This window comes from Misgurnus anguillicaudatus, chromosome 15, assembly GCF_027580225.2.
Source record: "Misgurnus anguillicaudatus chromosome 15, ASM2758022v2, whole genome shotgun sequence".
Lineage (NCBI taxonomy): Eukaryota > Metazoa > Chordata > Actinopteri > Cypriniformes > Cobitidae > Misgurnus > Misgurnus anguillicaudatus.
Genome location: NC_073351.2, coordinates 32,952,948 through 32,978,596, shown reverse-complemented (window position 1 = coordinate 32,978,596; position 25,649 = coordinate 32,952,948). Strand labels below are relative to the sequence as shown.

Here is a 25,649-nt window from a genome sequence, read left to right as displayed (position 1 = left end):
AGCACACGTGAGATTATTTGCTGGTGTGTGTCAGGGTGTTCTTAAGGTGTGTGTGATGTGTGTTTTAAGGGCCGCGTCTATGCTTTGTTTGTCTAAGATGAGGATTGTTCTTGGTAAACTGATGTTTTGTAAAGCTAATATTTACTGACTTCATGTGAGAACTCTTGAGTTTAGACGAGTGCTCGGCACGGGAGATCTTTACTCGGTTTTGCTTACAGATATTTGTGTTTTCACATTCAAGTGGATGGGACTAGAGGTAGACCGATAGAGGAGAGGATTTTACCAATACTGATAATTAGGTTGGTCCATACTTCCTGATAACCGATTAATTGACCGATAGATCTCCCAACGGGGTGCGAATTACATGTCTGCTGCATATGCGTCGTAAGGATTTATAATTAAAGAGACTTTTACACTTTTACAAAATACTAACTTAACACTAAACTCTGATTGTACATGAGATAAAGTAGTATCTGGCAAACATGAGCGTCTCATCATAAACCCCTTTGAAGCATCTGCAGCCGGCATGTATTTTGACATGACACGTGATGCGCATAGATTCACATGACGTGCCAAACTCGTATTTCGACATGACGCGTGATGCACATAGGTTCACATGACGCACCAAGCACGTATTTTGACAACGCATGATGCACATAGGTTTATGATGTGCCGAACACATATTTTGACGTGACGCGTGATGCACATAGCTTCATATGATGCACCAAATTCGTATTTTGACACGACGTGTGATGCACATAGGTTCACATGATGCGCCAAAGGCATATTTTAACACGCCGTGGGATGCACATAGGTTCAAATGACGTCCCAAACACTTATTTTGACACGACACCGGATGGCATATTTTGACATGAAGCAGGATGCACATAGATTCAAATGACGCGCCAAACTTGTATTTTGACATGACACGGGATGCAGATAGGTTCACATGACGTGCCACACACATATTTTGACATGATGCGTGATGCACATAGGCTCACATGACGTGCCGAACACATATTTTGATATGACGCGTGATGCACATAGATTTCACATGACATGCTAAAGGCATATTTCAACATGACGCGTGATCCACATAGGTTCAAATGATGCGCCAAACACTTATTTTGACCTGACACGTGAGGCACATAGGTTCAAATGATGTGCCAAAGGCATATTTTGACATGATGCATGATGCACATAGGTTAACATGACGCGCCGAACACGTATTCTGACACGACGCGTGATGCACATAGGTTCAAATGACGCGCCAAGGGCATATTTTGACACGACGCGGGATGCACATAGGTTCCCTTGACACGGCAAACACGTATTTTGACATGACGTGTGATGCACATAGGTTCACATGATGCGCCAAAGGCATATTTTAACACGCCGTGGGATGCACATAGGTTTCCATGACGCGCCAAACACTTATTTTGACACGACACGTGATGGCATATTTTGACATGAAGCAGGATGCACATAGATTCAAATGACGCGCCAAACTTGTATTTTCACATGACACGGGATGCACATAGGTTCACATGACGTGCCACACACATATTTTGACATGATGCGTGATGCACATAGGTTCCCTTGACACGGCAAACACGTATTTTGACATGACGTGTGAGGCACATGGGTTCAAATGACACGCCAAACACTTATTTTGACGCGACACGTGATGGCATATTTTGACATGAAGCAGGATGCACATAGATTCAAATGACGCGCCAAACTTGTATTTTGACATGACATGGGATGCAGATAGGTTTACATGACGTGCCGAACACATATTTTGATATGACGCGTGATGCACATAGATTTTCACATGACACGCCATAGGCATATTTCATGCCACATGACACGTGAGGCACATAGGTTCAAATGATGCGCCAAAGGCATATTTTGACATGATGTGTGATGCACATAGGTTCACTTGACACGCCGAACACGTATTTTGACACGACTTGGGATGCACATAGGTTTAAATGAGTGCCAAAGTCATATCTTGACATGATGCGTGATGCACATAGGTTAACATGACCCGGCGAACACGTATTCTGACACGACGCGTGATGTACATAGGTTCAAAAGACGCGCCAAGGGCATATTTTGACACGACGCGGGATGCACATAGGTTCACTTTACACGCCAAACACATTTTTTGACATGACGCATGATGTGCGTAGGTTCACATGACGCGCCAAAGGCATATTTTGACATGATGCGTGATGCACATTAACATGACGCGCTGAACACGTATTTTGACATGACGCGTGATGCACATAAGTTCAAATGACGTGCCAAGGGCATATTTTGACACGACGCAGGATGCACATAGGTTAACATGACGCACCAAACACTTATTTTGACACGACACGTGATGGCATATTTTGACATGAAGCAGGATGCACATAGATTCAAATGACGCGCCAAACTTGTATTTTGACATGACACGGGATGCACATAGGTTCACATGACGCACTGAACATGTATTTTGACACGACATGTGATGCACATAGGTTAACATGACGCGCCAAAGCCATATTTTAACACGCCGTGGGATGCACATAGGTTCACATGACGCGCCAAACACTTATTTTGACACGACACGTGATGCACATTGGTTTACATTACGCGCCAAAGGCATATTTTGACATGACACGTGATGCACATAGATTCAAATGATGCGCCAAACACTTATTTTGACATGACGCGTGAGGCACATGGGTTCAAATAATGCACCAAAGGGATAATTTGACAAGACGCGTTATGCACATAGGTTCACATGACGTGCCACACACGTATTTTGACACAATGCGTGATGCACATAGGTTCACATGACGTGCGGAACACATATTTTGATATGACATGTGATGCACATAGATTTCACATGACACGCCAAAGGCATATTTCGACATGACGCGTGAGGCACATAGGTTCAAATGATGCACCAAAGGGATATTTTGACATGACGCGTGATGCAGATAGGTTAACATGACGCGCCGAACACGTATTCTGACACGACGCGTGATGCACATAGGTTCAAATGATGCGCCAAAGGCATATTTTGGCGTGACGAGTGATGCACATAGGTTCACATGACACGCCAAACACGTATTTTGACATGACGCGTGATGCACATAGGTTCAAATGCCGCGCCAAAGGCATATTTTGACACGACTTGGGATGCACATAGGTTTAAATGAGTGCCAAAGTCATATCTTGACAGGATGCATGATGCACATAGGCTCAAATGACGCACCAAAGGCATATTTTGACATGAAGCAGGATGCACATAGATTCAAATGACATGCCAAACTTTTATTTTGACACGCCACGTGATGCACATAGGTTAACATGACGCACTGAACATGTATTTTGACACGCCACGTGATGCACACAGGTTAACATGACGCGCTGAACGTGCATTTTAACATCACGAGCCACACACATGACGGGCTAAATACATGTTTTGACGAGCTTCACATTTTGCGAATAAAGAAGTCACCTAGATAGGACAGGATATCTGCTTGGAGTTGTTGCAAATATAGCCGCCTAGTGGAGTGACTTCCCTAAAGGGACGTTGGTTCTGTGTCTCTCAGGGTTAAACAGGCACCATACATCTGCAGCAGTTACATCTTTAGACATTATTGAATCATTGTAAGTTATACACAGATGATTGTGTTACATGTTGAGTCAGAAGCGGTTGTGTTTTTCTCAGGCTGTCTGCTATCGGTTTATCTGTTGAACGTTATCAGTGTTCATAGATTCTGTTCCCTCCAGGGAAAGCCCCAAAAGTCGTGTACTTTCAGTGTAAGGTAGTGTACTCTGACAACATTCAAGCTAAAGCTATACCTAAAGTGTGTGCTTATTGACATCTGCAGCGTGCCGTACTTTGAGACGAGCGCCGCCAGCGGTGAGAACGTCAGTCATGCCGTGGAGGTTCTTCTGGATCTCATCATGAAACGAATGGAAAGGTGCGTGGACAAATCCTGGATCCCGGACGGAACGGTCCGCTCAAACGGACACAGCACCACCGACCTCTCCGAGACAGGGGACCCCGAACAGAGCAAGTGTGGCTGCTAATACTGTGTTAATGATGTCACTTCCTGTTAATAGTAATAATCCTCCCTGTGTTTTAGAAGCAGTGAAGGCTCTCTGATCTTCATCGGTGTGTAGTTTTAGTCGCATTCAGATCAGAGTATCTGTGTTGTGTTAATCCTATCCTCAAATGGATGTTTCTGTCAAACTGGGTGGACTCCAGATTACATCAACCTCACTGCTGGTAACCGATTCGCCGTATTTAAGGGCTTTGTGAAAGTATTGCACATCTTTATTACAAAACCCTTACTGTTAGCACACAGATGTTCTGTGTAGTGTTTAATACTAGACTCAGACAAAAGACAGGCAGTGAATGTAAGATCACTGGAACTGATTTCCTTTATAAAGAATGTCCTTTAATATATAAATGAATTAATTATAAACTTTACACAATCAATATTGTTGCAATGTCAACAAGTTTCTAGCAGTTCAGTTTGTAGGTTTGTGACGATTAAATAGCAACCACATCAATGTCACTTTTTAAATGAGATTAAAGTTTCCATAAACACTTTTTAATGCATTACTACTGTATGTTATCTTTAGTTATGTGTAGATGTTCATAAAATGACTATATAGATATTGTATTCTAATGTAGATTAGTGGTCATCATGTACATTCGGTTAGACATTTCACCAGGTGTTGGCTGTTTCTTTGTGTTTTTGGTGTCTTGCAGCTGTATACACACACACTGCTATTAATGCCGTGTTGCTTTGAAATGCTGTTAAGAAAATCTTGAATGTCTTTAAATGTATATCATAATCCAGGCATGTACATGATTACTGTCAGAATATTCAAAATGTTTAACTTTATTTCTCAAGTGGGTTTGCAAAGGTTCAATTGTTTAACAAAAAGTTTTCTGTGGACCATGTGGTTTATTTTACAGAATCATTTCCGAAGTGCTTTCTTCTACTGTTAGTGCCTTATATCACTGTACTATTGCCAAACACTGTTTCTCGTGCCAAATACTGTAACTCTATTTGAGAAAATAAATATTTTATTTATTACAGTGTCATTTAATGTTATACTGTCTTTGAGTTGTCATGTGTGTGTGTGTGAGTGTGTGGGGGGGATTCTGGGATTGCAGAACCAACCCACAAATTACTTAAGGTTTTACTTTAAATGGTTGCATAACCAATTGCCTTACAAAGAGTTCCTGTTTATAGTTAAGTGAAGTAGTTACAAGATTCATCCTGCTGAGGGCGACAAAGGTCTACAAAAAAGAGCTCTTAATTTATTTCTCTTTGTGAAAATGTATGCGCGATTTAAGTATATTTAAGTTATGCAAGTATAATAAATATTATTAGATTAACACAATAAAACATGGGTACACTGCAAAAAATGATTTTCAAGAAAAAAATTCTTAGTATTTTTGTCTTGTTTTCAGTAAAAATATCTGAAAATTTTTAAATTAAGCTTTTTCTTGATGAGCAAAACCACCCAAGAAAATAAGTCTAGTTTTTAGACCAAAAATATCACATTTAAGTGATTTTGTGCATAAAACAAGCAAAAAAAGCCAATAGGACAAGCAAAAAATCTTTCTTAAACGATAAATTCAAGAAAAATTTGCTTACCCCATTGGCAGATTTTTTTGCTTGTTTTATGCACAAAATCACTTGATATTTTTGGTCTAAAAACTAGACTTATTTTATTGGGTCGTTTTACTCATCAAGAAAAAGCATCTTAATTTAAGGATATTTTTAGATATTTTTACTGAAAACAAGACAAAAATACTAAGAATTTTTTTCTTGAAAATCATTTTTTGCAGTGTATGAAAATTAGGAAGACAAATAAAAAAATTGGTGCATTGCAGGCTAAAAATCTCTGGTAAACTTTCATTATAATGAATCAAAATTTCATACGTAACTTTTCTCAGTTTCTTACCTTTCTCAACTGTGTTTCTGCCGGACAAATCACATGAACGCATTCTTTAAAATCTACAGTTCAATGAGATACGCGCCGATGTTTATGTGTGTATTCATTTTCATGTAGTGCTGCGCAGATCGACATGCAAATGACATTAAAGTACCGCGAGAGCGATTTGCGAGCATACGAAGGAGCCTACTCTTGAATCGCTCTCGCGGTACTTTGATGTCATCTGCCTGTATGAGACCCTGAGCAACAACGCCAATCACAGCGCTGCTTTTTATGTCGTAAACGCCATGAAAGCATAGGCGTTTTAATAGGCTGTTCGACCTGACAGTTGGATGACGTCAAAGTACCGCGAGAGCGATTCGAGAAACCACATGAAGCAGTCTGCTTTCAAATCGCTCTCGCGGAACTTTGACGTCATTCTCTTGTCAGTTCTTGTGGCGTCGAATGAAGTCGAACGAGCCTAATGTTTGTTCATTTCTGCATTGTTTTAAAACTAAATAGTTTTAACGCGGTGAATTCAGTTTAGTCCTGATGACTCAGAGTTGTCTTTCAGCATGTAATAAACAAACATTTGTTTTATAAACAGCTCAGAATTATTAGACAAATAGCATCCTTGCGCCATCATGTGGCTAAATGAATTTTTCATTGTCATTTACGTTAAACATTTTCTGTGAAGCAAAAATAAAAATGTTCCCTGAATTACACATTTTATAAGATACACTTAAAAAAAAGTTAACTATTTGTTAGACAAATAAAAGAAGTTGTCTAATAGTTCCTCATGATGTTGATAGTAGCCTAGTATGTGATTTGATCTATTCATCATAGTTGGTAGTAACCATTTCAGATTGGCTTAACATGTACCTTTCAAAATGTCCATAAAACGTTTATAAAAAGGATAACACTCTGTTTTCTATAAAATCTGATCTCAGTGGAAATGTGAAAGATCCACAACAAAATTTGTCAAGGACATCTTACTCCATTTGTATGGTATGAAAGCAAATTTTGAAATTTGTTTTGAATGAAATAAAATTTGGGATTGTCCCGCAGTAGGATTTCAAAGCAGCGTTTCTCTCTGTATTTTGTGTTTGGGTTATGAAAGTGATGAGCATGTATGACTATGTTGTTGTGTATTATAATAAAATTTTTATCAAACAATCTTTAAGAAAATATTTACAGAACAAAATGTACAAGAAAAAAAACAAGTGTCTTAATAAACTTACAATACAATGCATAACATATCAAGTTTAAAATATGTAAATTATGTTAGTAAATAACAAAAATTGTATAATATAATAACATTACAATACAATGCATAACATCTAAAGTTTAAAACAGGTAAATAATCTTATTAAATAACTTGAATTGTATAATAAAATACAATAAACTATACAATGCATAACATCTCAAGTTTTAAATATATAAATGATCTTATTGAATAACTCAAATTTTATTATAGAATACAATAACTGAAGTAAGTTTTTCACACATCAGATGTAGATGAAGCAAGTTGTCTCAGCTCAGCTCCTTCAGAAAAGCAAACAAACACAACAGTTAACCAGAGAGTCAAAGCGTATACATAATAAAAGATTTATGTTGCTATGTTTTAATTGTTTAATCTTTAACCGTTGTAACACTTCTTACATTTTTAAGGGTGTGTTTATAGTTGGCAGATTTGGTTTGTTTAAAACAAACTCTGTTGTAATGAATCAGTTTTTTTATTTTGATGAACACACACAAAAAAATATTTTGATTAATGATGGTAAGCACACAGTTGATGGTAACCATTGAATTCCATTGTATTTGTTTTTCCTACTATGGAAGTCAATGGTTGCAGCTGTGTGCTTACCATCATTTGTTATATTGTAATCTATCTTTTTTGTGTGTATCAGTACAAAAATCATACAGATTTAGATAACAGAATTTTCATTTTTGGGTAAACAATTTCTTTAACATGGGAAGAGCATAAGAGTTATATTTTTATTTGCACATTTAATGAAGGAATTTGTGATGCTGTTTTGAGTTTTCACACAAACATATTAGTGTGAACACGACTTTTAACACAGAGCTATTGTGCTCTGTTCTTTTTCATTGGGCTCAGTCTATCTGCATTAAACAGATGAAAGGTCACTTACGCTCTAGTTCACTTTTACGCTGTTGAGCTTTTTCCCTCAGCTCATTCACTACATCTGGAAACTCTTCCTCGATCTCCAGAAGGTGGTCTAAAGAAAGTGAGAAGAGTCTGCAGGCATCTAAAGCTCGAACTGTAGCCTGCCGCCGTCCACCAAACAGCAAACATATCTCTATAAAAACAAAAAGGAAAACTTCAAATGATGGCTAGGAGGGTGGATGTGTGTTTACTGACATACTGTAAAATACAGATGTTTTCACTAGCATATCATTATTTTAATACATTTTACCCTTAAACTATGGAAGTTTTTTTCTGACAATTTTAAATTAATTTATTAAATTATCAAATAAAAATAAAAACTGCAAAAATAAAATAAATTAAATAAAATGAAAGGTAAACATGAAGTGCAAAATCAAATTAAAATTTAAAGTTAAATTTTAATATTATGTTCCCTTTAATTTAATCGTTTTTATTTTCAAATGCAAATTCTTCGTTGCTCAATGAAATGTTAAATCATCTATTGCTTTTATTTTTTTACTTTGACAGAGAAGATGCAATATCACATTGAAAATGAAATAATTTCATTTAATTTTCTATATTTTGCGGATTAAATTTTTATTAGATCATTTAATTACTTAAACAATTTAAAATGGACAAAAAACTACCATATTAAACTGCATGATGGTACAAAATAATGTGATTGGTCAATTCTGATGGTAATGTTAGGTTGGTTTTGGTAAAGTTCTGGCTACGTGAGAAAGTTTCTCATACATCACCTCCAAAGTGATCTCCAGTAGACAACACCATCTGGAAAAATTCAGTCTCCACAAGCACTTGTCCACACTCGATAAAGAACATACGATCAGCCCGAGTATTCTGATAAAGTATGATTTCACCTGCCTGGAAGATCTCATACTCCAGTTTCATCAACATGGCTTCAACAAATTTTGGATCATTGTTTCTAAACAACGATCCTTTCTTTAGCAGGTCCGTACACATGGCTGCCATAATATCCTATGAAACAGGAAACAATTATTATTTAAGAGCCAGACTCCTCCATATAGTGTGTTCGCTCTAAATTTGACGTTAATGGGCCAGAAATATTGATGGTCCCTCTAAGATGCAAAGCAATACTGTATAGAGGGTTTTCACGACGCGTCATCAGAGCGGAAGACGCCATATTGGAGGCACTCCGCATCACAAAGAGCACAGACACTGATGTATATGCCGAACGTCGACAAGGAAAATGGTTAATTATTGCCGTGTTTGAGATGGTACCAACAGCACATATTGAGAAAAACATTTGGATTATTATCGACATCCAAAAGTTATTAAAAACCAGGGAAAGGAATGCAAGAAATTATCAGAGGCGGCGCTTGTGGTTGGTAAAGCTCAGAAAAAAGGGTAGTATTGTATTAGAAATATGATTGAAGTACATAAAGTATAAAACAAGTATGCTTCTACTTGTGCTTTATTTAAAGAGTATTTAATATGTACTTTTTAAAAGTATACTTTTAGTGTAAGCACAAAATGTACTTAAACACAATTAAAATTTGCGCTGCTATGCCTTAATGCCAGTGTGCTTAATTGCTCATAACAAATTTTCTATTGTAATGATAATAATATTTTTAATAGTAAATGGTAAAAACAATTATTGCTTTTATTTTTTACTGTGCTTATTTTACTGTAAAGCACTTTGGTAGGACACTGGCTATTTTAAATTTGCTATATAAATAAAGCTGACATTGACATATGGGCTCTGCATGAAAACTAGGTAGGTCACTAACTTATATCGGGATATGCAACTGAAGGAAGAATCGCCGGGTCGTCACGGATCCTAGAAGAGGGAGCTCGTAGGAATCTGCATCGCCTATAAATTGTAATTTCTCGAAATATCGTGCCTTTTCTTGTGGTCCAAGTCCTTCCCTATATGCCTTTGCATCTTGGACGCGTTTTCTGTTGTTAAGACATGTCTACATTCACTTAAAGTATCCAAAGCGCATAATATTCCATTGTACTCCGTTCAGTTCTTTACACCGAGTGCCTCCACGATGGCCGCGCATCCGGGTTACCGCCCAGAACGTGACGTCGGTGAAAACCCTCTATACAATATCTGTCTCATAACTTTCTTTCTAAAGTCAAAACCTCTCACTAGCAAAATCAATGCACAGCCTCACTTCACACTTTAAAAAAGCTAAGCTTTCTATTCTCAGTGACCTTTCTCAGTGGTTTCGGGACGAGATCAAATATGTTCTTCTTATCAAATTCCCACTTGTAATGCACAGTGATTCGCTGGCGCAAAGCTTTGGGCAGCTGTCTGAACACCTTGGAGGATTGTAGTTGGTTTATCTGTAACATATTGGTCATGAAATTATAATTATAACATACCTTTTAGTTAATTTCATAAACGCTGGCAAACATTAGAAAAGTAGCTCAAGCACCTTTTTCATGTACACATTACTTGTGGCAGCGGCACGGACAAACGTCACAACCACAAAAGTGATGCATGTGATGAAGACTGAAAATCCAATCAGCATACTGACAATAACACCCCACTGTTCTTCAATACCTATATGACACACAGAATAACTTCAGTGTAAATTATATTTTCACATATTTTGTACACACTGCAAAAAATGATTTAAAGGAATATTCTATTTTCTTAAAAGAAAAATCCAGATAATTTACTCACCACCATGTCATCCAAAATGTTGATGTCTTTCTTTGTTCAGTCGAGAAGAAATTATGTTTTTTGAGGAAAACATTCCAGGATTTTTTTCATTTTAATGGACTTTAATAGAGCCCAACATTTAATACTTAACTCAACACTTAACAGTTTTTTTCAACGGAGTTTCAAAGGACTATAAACGATCCCAAACGAGGCTCAAGTGTCTTATCTAGCAAAACGATTGTCATTTTTGACAAGAAAAAATAACAAATATACACTTTTAAAGCACAACTTCTCATCTAGATCCGGTCCAGCGCGACCTAGCGTAAATGCGCAGTGACGTAGGGATGGTCACGTGTTACATATATAAAACGCAAATTTGCGTTGTAAACAATAAACTGACACAAAGACATTAATTAGTATCAGTTGACATACAACAACGTAGGAACGGTCCTCTTTCAACACATTTGTAAACACTGGGGCGAAGTTTCGCGTTCCTCTTCTGTGACCTCTTGACGTCATGACGTATTGCGTGGGGTCACGCTGACGCATCACGACCGGACTTAGACGAGAAGTTGTGCTTTAAAAGTGGATATTTTTATTTTTCTTGTCAAAAATGACAATCGTTTCGCTAGATAAGACTCTTATGCCTCGTTTGGGATCGTTTATAGCCCTTTGAAACTCTGTTGAACAAAACTGTTACGTGTTGAGTTAAGTATTAATTGTTGGTGTCTATTAAAGTCTATTAAAAATCCTGCAATGTTTTCCTCAAAAAACATAATTTCTACTCGACTGAACAAAGAAAGCCATCAACATTTTGGATGACATGGTGGTGAGTAAATTATCTGGATTTTTCTTTTAAGAAAATGGAATATTCCTTTAAGAAAAAAATTCTTAGTTTTTTTTCTTGTTTTCAGTAAAATATCTAAAAATTCTTAATGAGCAAAACAATTCAAGAAAATAAGTCTATTTTTTAGACCAAAAATCTCAAATTTAAGTGATTTTGTGCATAAAACAAGCAAAAAAATCTGCCAATGGGTTCTTAAACACTAAATTAAAAAAAAAAATGTTTACAAAATTTGCTTACCCCATTGGCAGATTTTTGGCTTGTTTTATGCACAAAATCAATTTGATATTTTTGGTCTAAAAATTGGACTTTCTTGGGTCATTTTGCTCATCATCTTAATTTGGGAATTTTTGGATGTTTTTGCTGGAAACAAGACACAAATACTAAGAAAATTTTTTCTTGAAAATTATTTTTCGCAGTGCACTTACTTAGTATTTTTGTCTTTTTTTCAGTAAAAATATCTAAAAATTCTTACATCAAGATGTAAAAGAAAATAAGTCTATTTTTAGAAAAAAATATACAATTTAAGTGACAAATGTGTGCTTAAAACAAGCATAAGTATCTGCCAGTGGAGTGAGAATTTTTTTCTTGAGAGTAACTGGCTACAGGATTGTTTTTCAGAAAATAAATATTAATAATTTTTTATTTAATATGGTCAAAATCCTACATACAGCTCCTTTAAAGATTTAATAATCAAAGAAAGAAAGAAACATACACTGACACAGACGTTTTGATTGGTGTGGTATGTGTGTTGTTATTATTATTTTTATTAATATTACTGTTGATGTTTTACAAAATATTAATATCATCACCATCCTTTTATATAATATTATATTTGTTGTTGTTAGTATTACTATTAATAATAATCATTATTATAATTATTAAGTTATTATGGGCATTAAAATATTCCTGTAATCATAATAATCCTTAGAAGTATTATTGTTATTACTACCATTATTGTACATACTATTATTACATAATATACATATTATAATTATTATATAAATATGTATTATTATCCGTTTAAATTATTATTATTATTTTTACAATTTTTTTGCTTATTATCATTGCTTCATAACAACACAATCATCACATTTGCTGTTTTGTTTTTGTTGTCTGTTTTGTTATTTAGTGTTCTGCTTAACTGTATGTTCTATGTTTTGCACTCTTAGAATGAATGTGTTAAAAACAACACATTAGTGTTGATTCTGGGATGACACACTAAATGCGTCCACCCATCATTTATATATTTATATTTTAACACAAAATCAACACAAAATGACACATAATGTGTTAAAAGCTTAACCCACAAAGATGTGTAAAAAATTAACACATCCTTTTTAAGAGTGTGCACTTATAATAAAAAAAGAACTATTAAGAAAAAAAGATTTGATAAACCCCTATAAGTTCAAGTCTTGGTAAAAGTGATGCTTTTATAAGCAAAAATTCACTAATGTGTTAAATGTCAAGTTTCAAATGACGTTTCATCAAATGAATAAATGTGAAAAGATGGGTTGTGTGTGATGTACGTGTTGGTGTTTCAGTAGATCTGTAGGACATCCAGGTCATTTGAAAGAAAGTTCTGAACAAAGCAAAAGAGTATTTTTCACCAACTGTGCTATTCTGCAAAAACAACAAACAGCATTAATTTTACATTACATTTTACCATCATAAAAGCCAACATATTCAATGGAAAGCCAAATGTTGAGACGTACCGTAAGATTCTCTCTTGTGACCCAGCAGTCAAGCGGAAACTCATCCAGAACAGGTATGAAGAACTGAATACATCCGTTCCAATGCCAGATGAGAAATATCATCAGTAAGGCAAATGTAAACCTAATAGACCTCCGGACTACGTCAAGCTGTATATCCGAGACCTACAATATAAACATATCACTTTTTACACTGATCAAATTTGCAATTTTCTTCATTTAACTATTTAATAATATGCAACTTCAACATATCTTCACTGAATTTTAAAAAAATTAAAAAAAAAAAATTGAGGACACATGCTCATGTTAAAAAGTTACAGTTCTGTATAGAAAAATCTTTGTAGCACCTTCGGAGGACTTCAGGTGACACCCCTTTCCATGGAAGACACATTCACAGGTCTCCAAAATGTGATTTTGATGTGAAAGGCGGGGTCCACGATGTTTGAAAGCCAATGTTGATATTTGAAAACACCTAAACAAACATGCCCCTACCCCAATAGAATCTGGACCTTCTGTTGATAGACCCGCCCCACACATACGCAACCCGGCAAGGATGTCGGTTAGTAGACACGCTCCTTACTGCTGATTGGCTATAAGTGTGTTTTGGTAGTCGGCCCGTCTCCTTTTCCAAAGCGTTTTTCAAACATCGTGGACTCCGCCTTTAAAACATTTTTACCACTAGCATCACCAAACAGGTCCAACAGTTTTCCAATGGCACATTTGCTTGTTTTTAAGTGCATTTGTCTCGAATAAGTGACTACAAATTTACCAGTGCTAACTTACATTTTCAAGTTCAGAGTAGAATCTCATGAGCCTTGGCAAACGGAGCACACGAATCATGCTCAGGATCCTCGCGAACATAAGCATCCTCACCATCTTTGAAGCCAACAGCGAGTTTATGTCTGCACTATTACAATGGTCCTGAAGCAAATAAAACATGGTTTTAGTGTAAACTGTCATGAGAGGTTAAATGGTTTATAGCAGGGGTCTCCAACCTTTTGTGAGCAAGGGCTTTGACCGTGGATAAAACAATCTGTATATTCTACTCAAAACGTTTTTGTTTTACTTGTTGATTTGTTTTTTCATTGTTTAAAATTTTAATATACATAAAAGAAGCTAAGCTGCTGGGGCAACCTGGTGTCCACGGCACCATGTTGGAGATCACTGGTTTATACAATCAATTTCACCTATACTACTGTAGCTGAATATACAAACTTACCACAATAACAATAATAATGTCAACAGGAAATGCAGCCACAACGTCCGGAACAAACCAAGATTTTAAATAATCTTTTCTTATGAGCTTTGGATCAAGGATGGGCACCTAGATCAAATAGAAAATGAATTGTTTCAACAGTGACCGACACTTTTCCTTATTCATTTTCTTCACAGTGATTTGAAAAACATAGTTTCTTAACATCATGCACCCAGTTTTAAAAAATGCTAGAGCCAATGAAGTGTTGTATAGCTCAGCTGTCGAGCATTGCATTTTGGAGGTTGTGGATTTGAACCCCGGGAACACAAGTAGGGGTGAGTGGGGCACAAACTAAAGCGTGGTTAATTGTAACATGGCTGCTTACTTTTTTTTTTTTAGGGCCGAGCAATCTGCCTTTTGGCCTTTTTCTCTTTTTGATCCCCTGTAAATTTGTGAAAAGTTTAGATATTGAACAAAGTGTGTTTTGGAGGCTTTAAAGTACGTTTCTTCATCTTTTTTTTCAAATTCTGAGTTGGGTGTGTAAGTCACCAAATTCAACTTTATATTATTTTAATCACTGTCTTGTTACCTAAAACATTTTGAAAACATTTTTACTAGTGATGCACCGATGTATCGGCCGCGGCCAGGGCCGCATTAATGCATGGGCTTACCTGGGCTTAAGCCCAGGGCCTCGGGCTGGGAAGGGCCCCGAGATGCCGGAAAAAAATAACAACCGCATTTTATAAAAAGTTGATACTCCCTTTAAAATTATGCTTAATCGCTTTGCTTTGAATGTCCGTGCGTGAATGCAGTTCCTGCGCAAGAAAATCTCTCACTTACTGTAGGCTACCCTGCAATCATTAGTGAGCTTTTTAAAATTTCTGTCTGAAATATCCATTATTGCATTTCTGAAGGCAACACAAAGACAGCTTTCTGATAAAGTGACCAAAGGTGCCTTTCAAGTGATGAACAAAGACGAAACTGAGGACGCGTTTTTATCTTAATATGAAAGACAACGTGTATATAAACATTCATTAAATGACTCCTCATAACATTTTAAAGCCAATATGTACAGAACAGCACACAAAGATATTACACAAAACATTTTTGATAACTAAATCTAATAAATAACAAATTAGATTCTGGGAAGCCTCTAAGTTCAGCGATCTTATTTCATTTTGAGATTTAGCGGGCAGGGAAATAAAAGACGAGAAATTACATAGCTATAATTTGTTACTGTAAATTATAAAAAAACAAGCTTTATATACAATTCCTTAAACGGTTCATTTATAACCAAAAAACACTGAAACTAATGATTTTATAGACACTATATATGCTTTATTATTTTGCACAGAAATATCTGATTGCTTTGATCATCTCTGTATTCACTTGAAACACCTGACGACTCTTATAACATTTGTTTCAGGAATCTCTTTTCTATCATTTGAAAGTTAACACCGACCGTAATATTAAATCACAAGAGAGACCAACCCGGAGAGACAATTGTGTCAGATTCAGTAGAGATATTTTTGCTGTCATCACCAAAAAAAACAAAAACTGCTTACCTGTTTTGTAGCTCAACCTTTGACAAGTTAAGCAACCTTTTTAAAAACATTTTAAAACTTATACTTGCCGAAAAAATCAGTTTGTTGATGTTTAGTTTGATAAACCCCTAAATATGATCACGCAGAGCACCTAGCACGTTCGGCTAAATTTAATGTGAAAGCATGCAACATCGACACAACGGAAAGCAATCCATAACTTACAGAACTTAAATTAGATCAGAATTTACCTTTACATTTAATAAAAAATAAAAACAAAATGAAGTCAGAATCAACAGAACATGGGTGCAAAATGCCTAAATGCGCAGGGGAATAAAACACAAGCCACAAATAGTTTAATCAGATAACACTAAATAATCTATCAATTAAATAAAAACAAGGAAATATTAAAATTAATTTTAAAATAACGAAAGTTTAGAATTGCCTGTTGAGGGACATTTTCTACGCGTCCCTTATTTAGAGACGCAAGCTGTTTTGGAATTAATTTAAAATCTTAAAAACGCTGCTAATATCAAACTTCTTTAAACCCAGATGTAAAAAATACCCTTTTAGTTTTTTTTCTTTTTATTTAATTACACAAGACCAAAAAAAAAACTTGATAAAATGTTGCACTCTGATAATAAAATATTCATGAATATCTCCGTGTGACTCCGGCAGATGATCTTTTAATTACTTCTAGTCGAAGCAAGCTTTATGGTCAATCTAGGTGAATATAAAATAAATAAGTAAATAGATAAAAATATGAAAATGTAACATTTTAAAAGCTAAATTTAATCTGAAGATTACTATGAAATGAATTAAAATTAAAATAAAGTAAGCAAATAACAACTGTAACATTGGATTAAATCTTTCTAATTACCTTATTGTTTAAAATCATGTTGCTTGTTTTGAACTAAGTCAAAACTGATTTTTAAATAATAGAGAATACTGTAATTGTAAACGAATATCTGATTATTTATTTATTTAGGTGAAGATTAATGAGAGAGTTTTTTTATTAAACAATTCGATATGTTGGCACAAACGCTGTATGGACATAGATAATAATGAGCTCAGCAAGTTTGTTGTAATGCTTAATATGCTTTTGTAAATTCTTGTCAAAACAGGTGTTTTTGCGTTACGGATCTATAAGTCAGCGTGAGTCTTGTTGATCTTAATAACTTTTTTACATAAATCAGTTCCCGAACTTTATCTCCCTTAATATCTCTGTAAACATCAAGCAAGTCCTGCATTTTATTTTCAAATTCCTGCATGTTTTTAAACCGAAACCAAGATAACATCAGACATGTGGATGTATGAGTAGTATTAGGTTATATTTCACTCTCAGACAACTTACAAATAACGATCATTTTAGATGTTTAATTAGTATATTTATATCGCTAGACGAGGGATTAATGTAGGCTACTTATTTTTTTCTGAAAACATCCCACTCATTAAGACAGAATGGGTCTCATGGAACTGTGCTGACAGACACCATAAACGTTTTAAAGGTGATGTAGCCTACAGTTTTGTCAATGTGCTTTCAAGTTTGTTATTTTAATGCTACAATAGAATGATGCATAGGCACAAGCTGTATGAGGCTTTAAAAATGAGATGTTTGCTTTCCATGCATAATAGTAACGAGAATCAAGTTATTGTCTATTTGATTAAAATTTTGTTTAAATGTTTACAGTTATTTAAGTTATAATTATATAATAAAAAGCTAAAATGCGTTTAAAATGACATTTTCATGTAATATGGCAAACTTCCGGTTTAAGACCCGCCCACTTCCGGTTCCATCAGAATACAAATACAGATACAAATAATTTTAAGACTGTTACAGATACAAATACAGATACAAATACTGACTCCGCTGCACAGCCCTAGAATGTAGGCTGCAATTCTGGCGGACGAAGGGCCACACAAAATGGTAAAGCCCAGGGGCCCCTTATAGTGTTAATCCGGCCCTGCGGCCGCCGATATTTATCGGCCGATTTTTGATGAATTTGAAACCATCGGCATATCGGCAATAGCACAAGAAAGGCCGATACCGATTGTTTATTAATTAACTGCATAAAGAAATCCATTATATGTAAAAAATGTTGTTAATAAAATAAATGCTGAATAGCAAAAACCACCTTTGAAGGTTGTCATGCAGTCTTATTATATTTGTTTTAGCTTAATTTGTGCCTCTCTTATTTTGTTGGTCAGTTGAATGTTAATTAGATTCAATCCATGTTCAGTAAAAATAATTTGATGCAGAAATAAACTAGCGAATAGACCAACTGTATAGTATTATATACAAGTGTTTAATATCGGTATCGGCATCGGCCAGAAGTTGTCTGTTTAAATCGGTATCGGCCCAAAAAAATCCCACCGGTGCATCCCTAATTTTTACACAGCGGGGTTAGTTGCAGAGGTGGAAAGTAACGAATTACATTTACTCATGTTACTGTAATTGACTAGTTTTTTTGTGTATTTTTACTTTTTTGAGTAGTTTTTAAAATCTGTACTTTTACTTTTACTTAAGTATGTTTTATTTAAAGTATTGTACTTCGCTACATTTTAAATCATATCCGTTACTGAGTAAAAAAATATTTTAAAAAACAAGGTGATAAAGACGCGCAACGGATGTAAATGGGCGGGGCCCGGGGAACGCGCAAAAAGAACCATGGAGACGGACGAGACAGGCGCGCGCTGATGCAGACCCGCCTCAGTTCAATTCTTATGAAAGAAACCCCTGGTCATATTTAAGTGACCACTTTCCACTGACGCAAAGCGAGTGTTTCATTTCTATGAAAGGTAGGATTCATGCTCTTAAGTACGAAATTGCATGACGCGTTTTTAATACCATGCGAATTATCTTCCGAGGTCTAGCAGCTTCGCGTCAAGTCAAACAGAACTTCAAAACCTCCTCAAGAATGCGCAGGTCATTAGACATTGCAGAGAGAGAGAGAGAGCAAGAGAGAGAGAGAGCGCGCGCGCGAGAGAGAAGAATAAGGTCATCAGGTACCAGGGAAGTAAGAAGATAATAAACGTGTCAAATGTATATAGACATGGCACTCATCTCATTATATGCTCATTTAAACTAGATATATAGTTTAATAAAATAATGTATGTTACCAGCAATACATCAATTACAACCTTACTATAGTGATTGTATTTACAAGCTGCTGACCACCTTCAAAAGTGCATAACTCACATGTAAAAATCATTAAACAATTCCATAAATGTTTCTTACTTTAAAAAAGCTTTTTATTTTATTAACTTTTTGTTATTGCACTTTAATTGTAAAGATGTTCCTACAATTAAAAACAACTAGTTTGAGATTGATATTCCCTTGTCGTTTTTGAACTATACTAGAATCCTCCACCTCTTCCCGCTGTAAAAAAAGTAACTTTTACTCTGAGTAAAGTTAAAATGACTTACTTTTTACTTTTACTTGAGTAGATTTTTAGACAAGTAACTTTACTTTTACTTAAGTAAAATATTATTAAAGTAACTTTACTTTTACTTGAGTACAATATTTTAGTACTTTTTTCACCTCTGGTTAGTTGTCTCACAGTGTAACAATTAAGCCTCAGGTATACAATGATAATGAAATGAAAACAATGTAAATACTATTAATCAAAATGATAACTGTTACTACAATATCAGGGAAAATAATAACTTACAATTATGATTTTTTTTGTCTTAATTATGCAGCCCTTTCAAAAAAATCTATTTATATGCATTGACCCAAAATAAAAGGATGGTTAGATGAAGGATCATGGTTGGATGAATGTGTGGCTATCTATCTATTATAGGCAGATATATAAACAATTTCCACCTTTAGTATATCATTTTATTGAAATATTTGTGTTTAAACTAAATTTTCTAGCATGTGATACAACAAACCTTCTGTATGTTACAATTAAACCCACCTATGGAGTAAGTTGTAACGTTTGCACTCCTGTCATTGTATGGTAGGTCCCACAAACAAACTTTAACGGCACATTCACACGGGGCGTAAGCGTTAACGCTTAACGGAAGGCTTGTCTGAAGCGTGGCCAACAGCCAATCACAGTGGCTGCTACACATGCTCCGTTCTTCCATAAACGTAATTGGCTGGCTCTGTCTAGGTAATTTACATAAGGCGATCTAATTGGCTGACACACGCGTTGCCGCTTGAAAAGTTGAGAAATGTTCAACTTCTGCCGTGAGCAACGGCACTGACGCAGCGCCGACGGATCCACAATCCAGTTCGGCAACGCATGACGTCACCCATTAAAAGTGAATGGGAAGCGTTAACGCTGGCGCCCCGTGTGAATGCGCCGTGGCCCGTTAGTATTCATTTGTAGCAGGAATGTGTGTGTGTTGATTGTGTAAAAAAATTATTAATCTAACTAAAATATTTTTTGAATGATAGAGCCAAAGCCAAAAAGCGTTAGTGCCCTGCTCTCCCCTACTGATAAAATGTATACCTTGTAATGCACTGTAAGTCTCTTTGGATAAAAGGGTCTGTCAAATATGTAAATGTAGATGTAAAATGCTTATACAGAAGCACATATACTATTGCTTAAAATTCTTTAAGCACACGGTAAATCCTTACAGGGTTACACGTTACTTTTGAAAATTAAATTCTGTATGGAGAAAATAAATAGGATTGTACTATCCAGAACCCAAATGGTTTGCTCTACAGGATAAGTGATACTCTTACCTGACCGTCTTCAGTGAAAATACCCATTCGAAAATTAATACCAATGTCCACACAGAACATGATGTCGGAGAAGACGTTGAAGGCCACCCAGTATCTGTGTCTATTACCACGTATATCCTCAGAGAACGCCATGTCCAGAGGGATTGTTATAAGATTGGCGAATGTTAAGATCACCATAGACATCAGATAGTAATATCTGCAAAAGTGAAAAGAGACAAGTTGCATTCATTTTAATCTGTCTAAATAAATCTACTTTATAATTTTTAAACTGATGTGGTGATTGAGGACCAGTGGCGGCCGGTGACTTCTTTTTTGAGGGTGCGCGATGCGAAGCTTGTCACAACATGTAGCCTGTCATGTGTGTAGCTTGTCATTTCAAAATATGTGTTTGGTGCATCATTGTAAACTTTTATGCCTCATGTCATGCCAAAATACATGCAGATGCTTTGAAGGGGTTTATGATAAACTAGACGTTTGCGTTTCCCAGATACTCATTTAATCTCATGTGTAATTAAAGTTTAGTGTTAAGTGAGTGTCTTGCGAGTATTTTGTGAACCTGAGCATCTTTTTTTATCATAAATCCTTTCGACACCTGTGCAGCAGACACATATTTTGACAAGAAGCATGACGCACATGGTTCACATGACATGACGAATACAAAAACATATTTTGAAATGACGAGCAACACACATGACACTCCAAACACATTTGAAAGAAAATTGAAATGCAATTTAGTGTTTAAGTGAATTGAACAATTAATAACACATTATCCACCAAGCTGTATTCATTATAGGTTTTCATATTTAAAATTAATGTCACCTCTCTCTGTGTGTGTGTGTGTGTGTGTAGAGAGAGTGAGATCCCATACGGCATAAAAAATAAATTTCTCTGGCCAAAAATATATTTCTAATATATGCTAAATACATTTTGTATAAAATAAAGCTCAATTGAATATATTTTTGAATTTGGAAATTTATTTTAAGCAAATACATTTCTAATTTTACATTTCAAATGGCAGGAATGTATTCTTTGCCAAAATATATTTAAAATCTATGCTAAATAAGTAAATTTTTTAAGTTAAAAATGTAATTTAACCTATTCAAAACATGTTCATAACATAAATAAAGTTTTTCTTCCATTGCAACGTGAATATATTAGCTTGGATTGAAATATATGGAGGGCCTAAATATATTTTTTAAGCTTTAATTTTTTTATTTTTAAAATATATTTCAAAATATACAAAAAATATATTTTGTAAACATATTCCAAAATATATTTCAGCAAAAAATATTTTTTGGCCATTTTTTTTATATTTTGAAATATATTTAAAAATATATTTGATTGTCATATGGCAGTGGTTCTCAAACTGGGGGCCGGGGCCCCCGGGGGGGCCGCGAGATGGTGCCAGGGGGGCCCCAGCTCTATAACATTTTATAAAATAAATTAATTTTCATGAATTCTGTGGAATTAAACCTAAAAAAATAAGGCTACTAACCAACAGCAGTACTTTGTATCATTCAATATGTTTTGTTTAATTAAAAGTTGAGTTTTAGAACAGTTTTTTGTCATAAATTTTCTTTGGGGGGGCCACAAAGGAATGCGCCGTACACAAAGGGGGCCGCACGCTGAAAAAGTTTGAGAACCACTGTCGTATGGGATAAAACACAAACAGATACACAGAGCAGGGTTTCCACACCTTAATTAACTTTAAATTCAAGGCCCTTTCAAGGACTTTCCAGGTCCAAAACCCTCAAATTAAAGGACTAAATATGGGGACACATTTCAAGTGAGAGCAACATAGTTTGTTACCTTTAAAGATATATTGTTACAATTCCCTTTCGAATCTGAATGTGTACATCATATTCAACCAATAGAGGGGCTTAACGACAAAGACAGGGTGACGCGAGAGCCAGGAAGTATATCGCTATCTGAAATATTGCCAAAGACGGCATTACAGGGACACAGGAAGTATGGCAATGGAGACGCAGTACCTCGTTTCCTTATCAGGGAACAACAGTTACATACGTAACCCGAGACTTTTTCATGTGTCAAACACAACTATGCAAAAAAGCATTTTGGTATGAATCAACATTCGCATACAGAAGATACAAGCATTTAAAGCGAACAGTTTAGAACATGTGAATTTTATTATATTATCCTACAATACACAGGGAATAATATGGATTTTTCCCCCAAAAAAACTTCTTGCATAAAATAGATTCAAGCACTTTCAATGACCTGTATCTATGCATGTATATTTTCAAAAACTTCCCAGGGCCTTGAATTATTTCCCCCCGATTCACAACCTTTCAAGGATTTCAAAGACCCGTGGGAACCCTGACAGAGGTGACAGTAATTTAAATATTATTATAAAAACGTATAATAAATATAGGGCACAGTGGATCATAATGCGTTTTGTTATTAGGGCTTGGGCGCCGCGTTGCATTCTGGAATGTGTCGGCCATGTTGATGGCCTCGCGAATGTAAACATACAGCAAGTCGAACGAGGAGAAGCAGCAGAGTTGGGAGAATTAAAAGAAAGAATAAATATGTTAAAATCCGGAAAAGGATGTGGAATTTACTGGGATATGTTAAACAGGAAAGCAGGTATGTGGACAAAATCGGAACTATTAACGGTTTGGATCCATATGAAAAAAAGAGTGAATAAAGAGCCATTTTAAGATAACAGCGTGGTTGTTGTGAGAGCACGATTTCACGCCAATCTGTGAGCAAAGTCACGTACAACCTAGCTTAGATAATACAGCAGTTTTTCTAGTACAGCTGTTTTTGCTGTCAGCAGAGGGATAGCAACAGAAAGATTTTTCCCGTATTTTGGGTGAGAAAACCGTGACATTTCCCTTATTTTCAATGTTGACTTAAGGTATATAAATAAATATTCAGATGTACTTCACTGTCGTATATATAAATGTCATTTATATGTCATGTATACACATTACTGAGGGGTTGAGGTTAATGTTTGGTTTCCTACATTGAATAAAACATAATGAAGTGTTGATCCTTATCGGTCATTTTTAATGTAAATTACTTTTAATGTGTTATTTTATTATTAATACAGCAACAGTTTACCATGGTTGAAAAAATAGCGACAAATTAAGACGCCCGATTGAGAGAAAGTATGTCTGTAAACAGAGCGCAGCAGTCCGAGTATGCAGTAAACGAGGCCATCAACATGGCCGCCATGACAAGTAATGACGTCACGATGCCCAAGCCCTATTGTTCAATTCACTAAAACACTAAATTGCAGTTCAATTGCCTCCGTAGGCTGTCAACAGTACATTTCTACATATATTTGAATCTTTGGTGTGGATCATTACATTGTTTATCTTATATCATGTCGAACCAAAACTTGCTCTGACAAGTCTGATCCATTATGCAAACTCACTGTACACCCTACTGGACGCAACAGGAACAACAATAGGGGCTTAAAATTTGCCTGGCTCCAAGTCTGCAGCCTCCCCGACCCCCCTACTCATCATTTATCAAACCTTTTGGTTACAACTGAGGGCACACCCTTTACATACTGTAAATTTGACTAATCCTTAACCCGCAAATTAACACTGCTAACAATGAAAAACCTTTTCATATCTTATGATGTTCTTCTCTCCAGCTTCATCATTACTATTTCTGTTAGTAAACACAGCTTTGTGTACGTTTTTTCTTGACCTTTAAGACAAAATGTTAATTTCTGCCTTATTTGTAAGTTTAATGCTAAAAATAATTTTTTTAAAGTAAGGGTTAATCGTCTGTTGTGATTATGGGTGACTGTGCGTTAACATTACCTGAGGGAACTCAATGGGTGTATCACCCAACCGGTGTGTTCACTTGGGCTTACTGCATCTTCATCTCTGTTCAAAGACTCTTTGCTTTTCTTGCAGACAAAGACACGTTTTAGGACATTAGTGAACCCAGAACAGCAAGTTTTATCAGGGCTAACGGAGGATCTTTTTGGGATATCGCTGCTCATCGTGGCTGAAGTGATTAACCGACCGCAGCATCCGCTAACGTTCGTTATTTTTGCGCGAGGTTCGAAAACTCAAATATAAACACACTCAACAATGCTATTGTGTTGCTAACCTTTGCCAGTATACATCCATGTATAGTTGTGTTTAGTTAGTTTAGTTTGTCTGAAAACAGAAAAGATGTAAAGAAGAACACATGACGATTTTTTTTACTTTTCGAGACGTTCTGCGCAGACAAATCGGCGTATGACATCAAAGTATCGCGAGAGCTATTTAAAAGTCACGCGCCTTGTAGCTACTCTAGGGATAAAGAGGAAGCTAAGCTACTTTCTGTTACGGTTTTAATATTTTGCTAAATAAAATTTTATGATACTACAAATAGAGGGTGTAACTGCAACATTCACAAGCAGGGTGTGACAGGGTTACGCTAAAGCCAAACTTTTATAAGGTCACCTTAAAGAAGCCAACGTTGACACGTGCAGATCACCAGTTGCAAACTGCGGATGCGAACCAGTTAAAATTAGTGATGGGAGAAACGAAGCTTTTCGAAGCTTCGAATCAATTGAACCAATTGCTTCGAAAATTGGATTCAGTTTTTCGAAGCAGTTCGAAACACCACACACGCTGGCGACCTCTGCTGGTCAAAATAGTGTAAAGCAGATATGGCCAAACATTTTACACTTTTTTTTTTTACAAAATAATAGCAAGATTTTTATTAAAATATGTTAAAAAAAAGTATTTAACTTAATTAAGACATAGTTAAAAGTGTATTATGTGTTTTTAGTTTTATTTAGGGCAAACAAATCATTAAAACTAACTACCCTTTTAATTATGCACATTTTTGTCATTAAATCTGTCTATAAACAATAAATAGACAAAATGGCAGCGTCATTTGTCAGA

General features: G+C 35.6%; 2 protein-coding genes across 2 annotated transcripts in view; one reads left to right on the top strand and one right to left on the bottom strand.

The window, feature by feature from the left end:
- rab27a (RAB27A, member RAS oncogene family) overlaps window positions 1-5,122 on the top strand; it is a 29,701-nt gene extending 24,579 nt beyond the window's left edge. The window contains exon 6 of the mRNA XM_055174588.2: window positions 3,894-5,122. Coding sequence (XP_055030563.1) covers window positions 3,894-4,095 — 202 coding nt within the window. The 3' untranslated portion in view covers window positions 4,096-5,122. The remainder of the gene's footprint in view (window positions 1-3,893) is intronic.
- A 1,441-nt stretch (window positions 5,123-6,563) lies between these two features.
- On the bottom strand, window positions 6,564-24,992 carry hcnl1 (hyperpolarization activated cyclic nucleotide-gated potassium channel-like 1). Its single transcript, XM_055175070.2, has 11 exons — window positions 24,570-24,992; window positions 20,770-20,965; window positions 14,557-14,661; window positions 14,121-14,258; window positions 13,341-13,502; window positions 13,155-13,248; window positions 10,552-10,679; window positions 10,328-10,459; window positions 8,887-9,124; window positions 8,115-8,282; window positions 6,564-7,506 (listed from the first exon to the last, which is right to left on the bottom strand). Exons 1-11 carry the CDS (start codon window positions 24,752-24,754, stop codon window positions 7,463-7,465), a joined length of 1,590 nt encoding a protein of 529 aa, XP_055031045.2. The 5' UTR covers window positions 24,755-24,992; the 3' UTR covers window positions 6,564-7,462.
- Window positions 24,993-25,649: the final 657 nt, after the last annotated feature.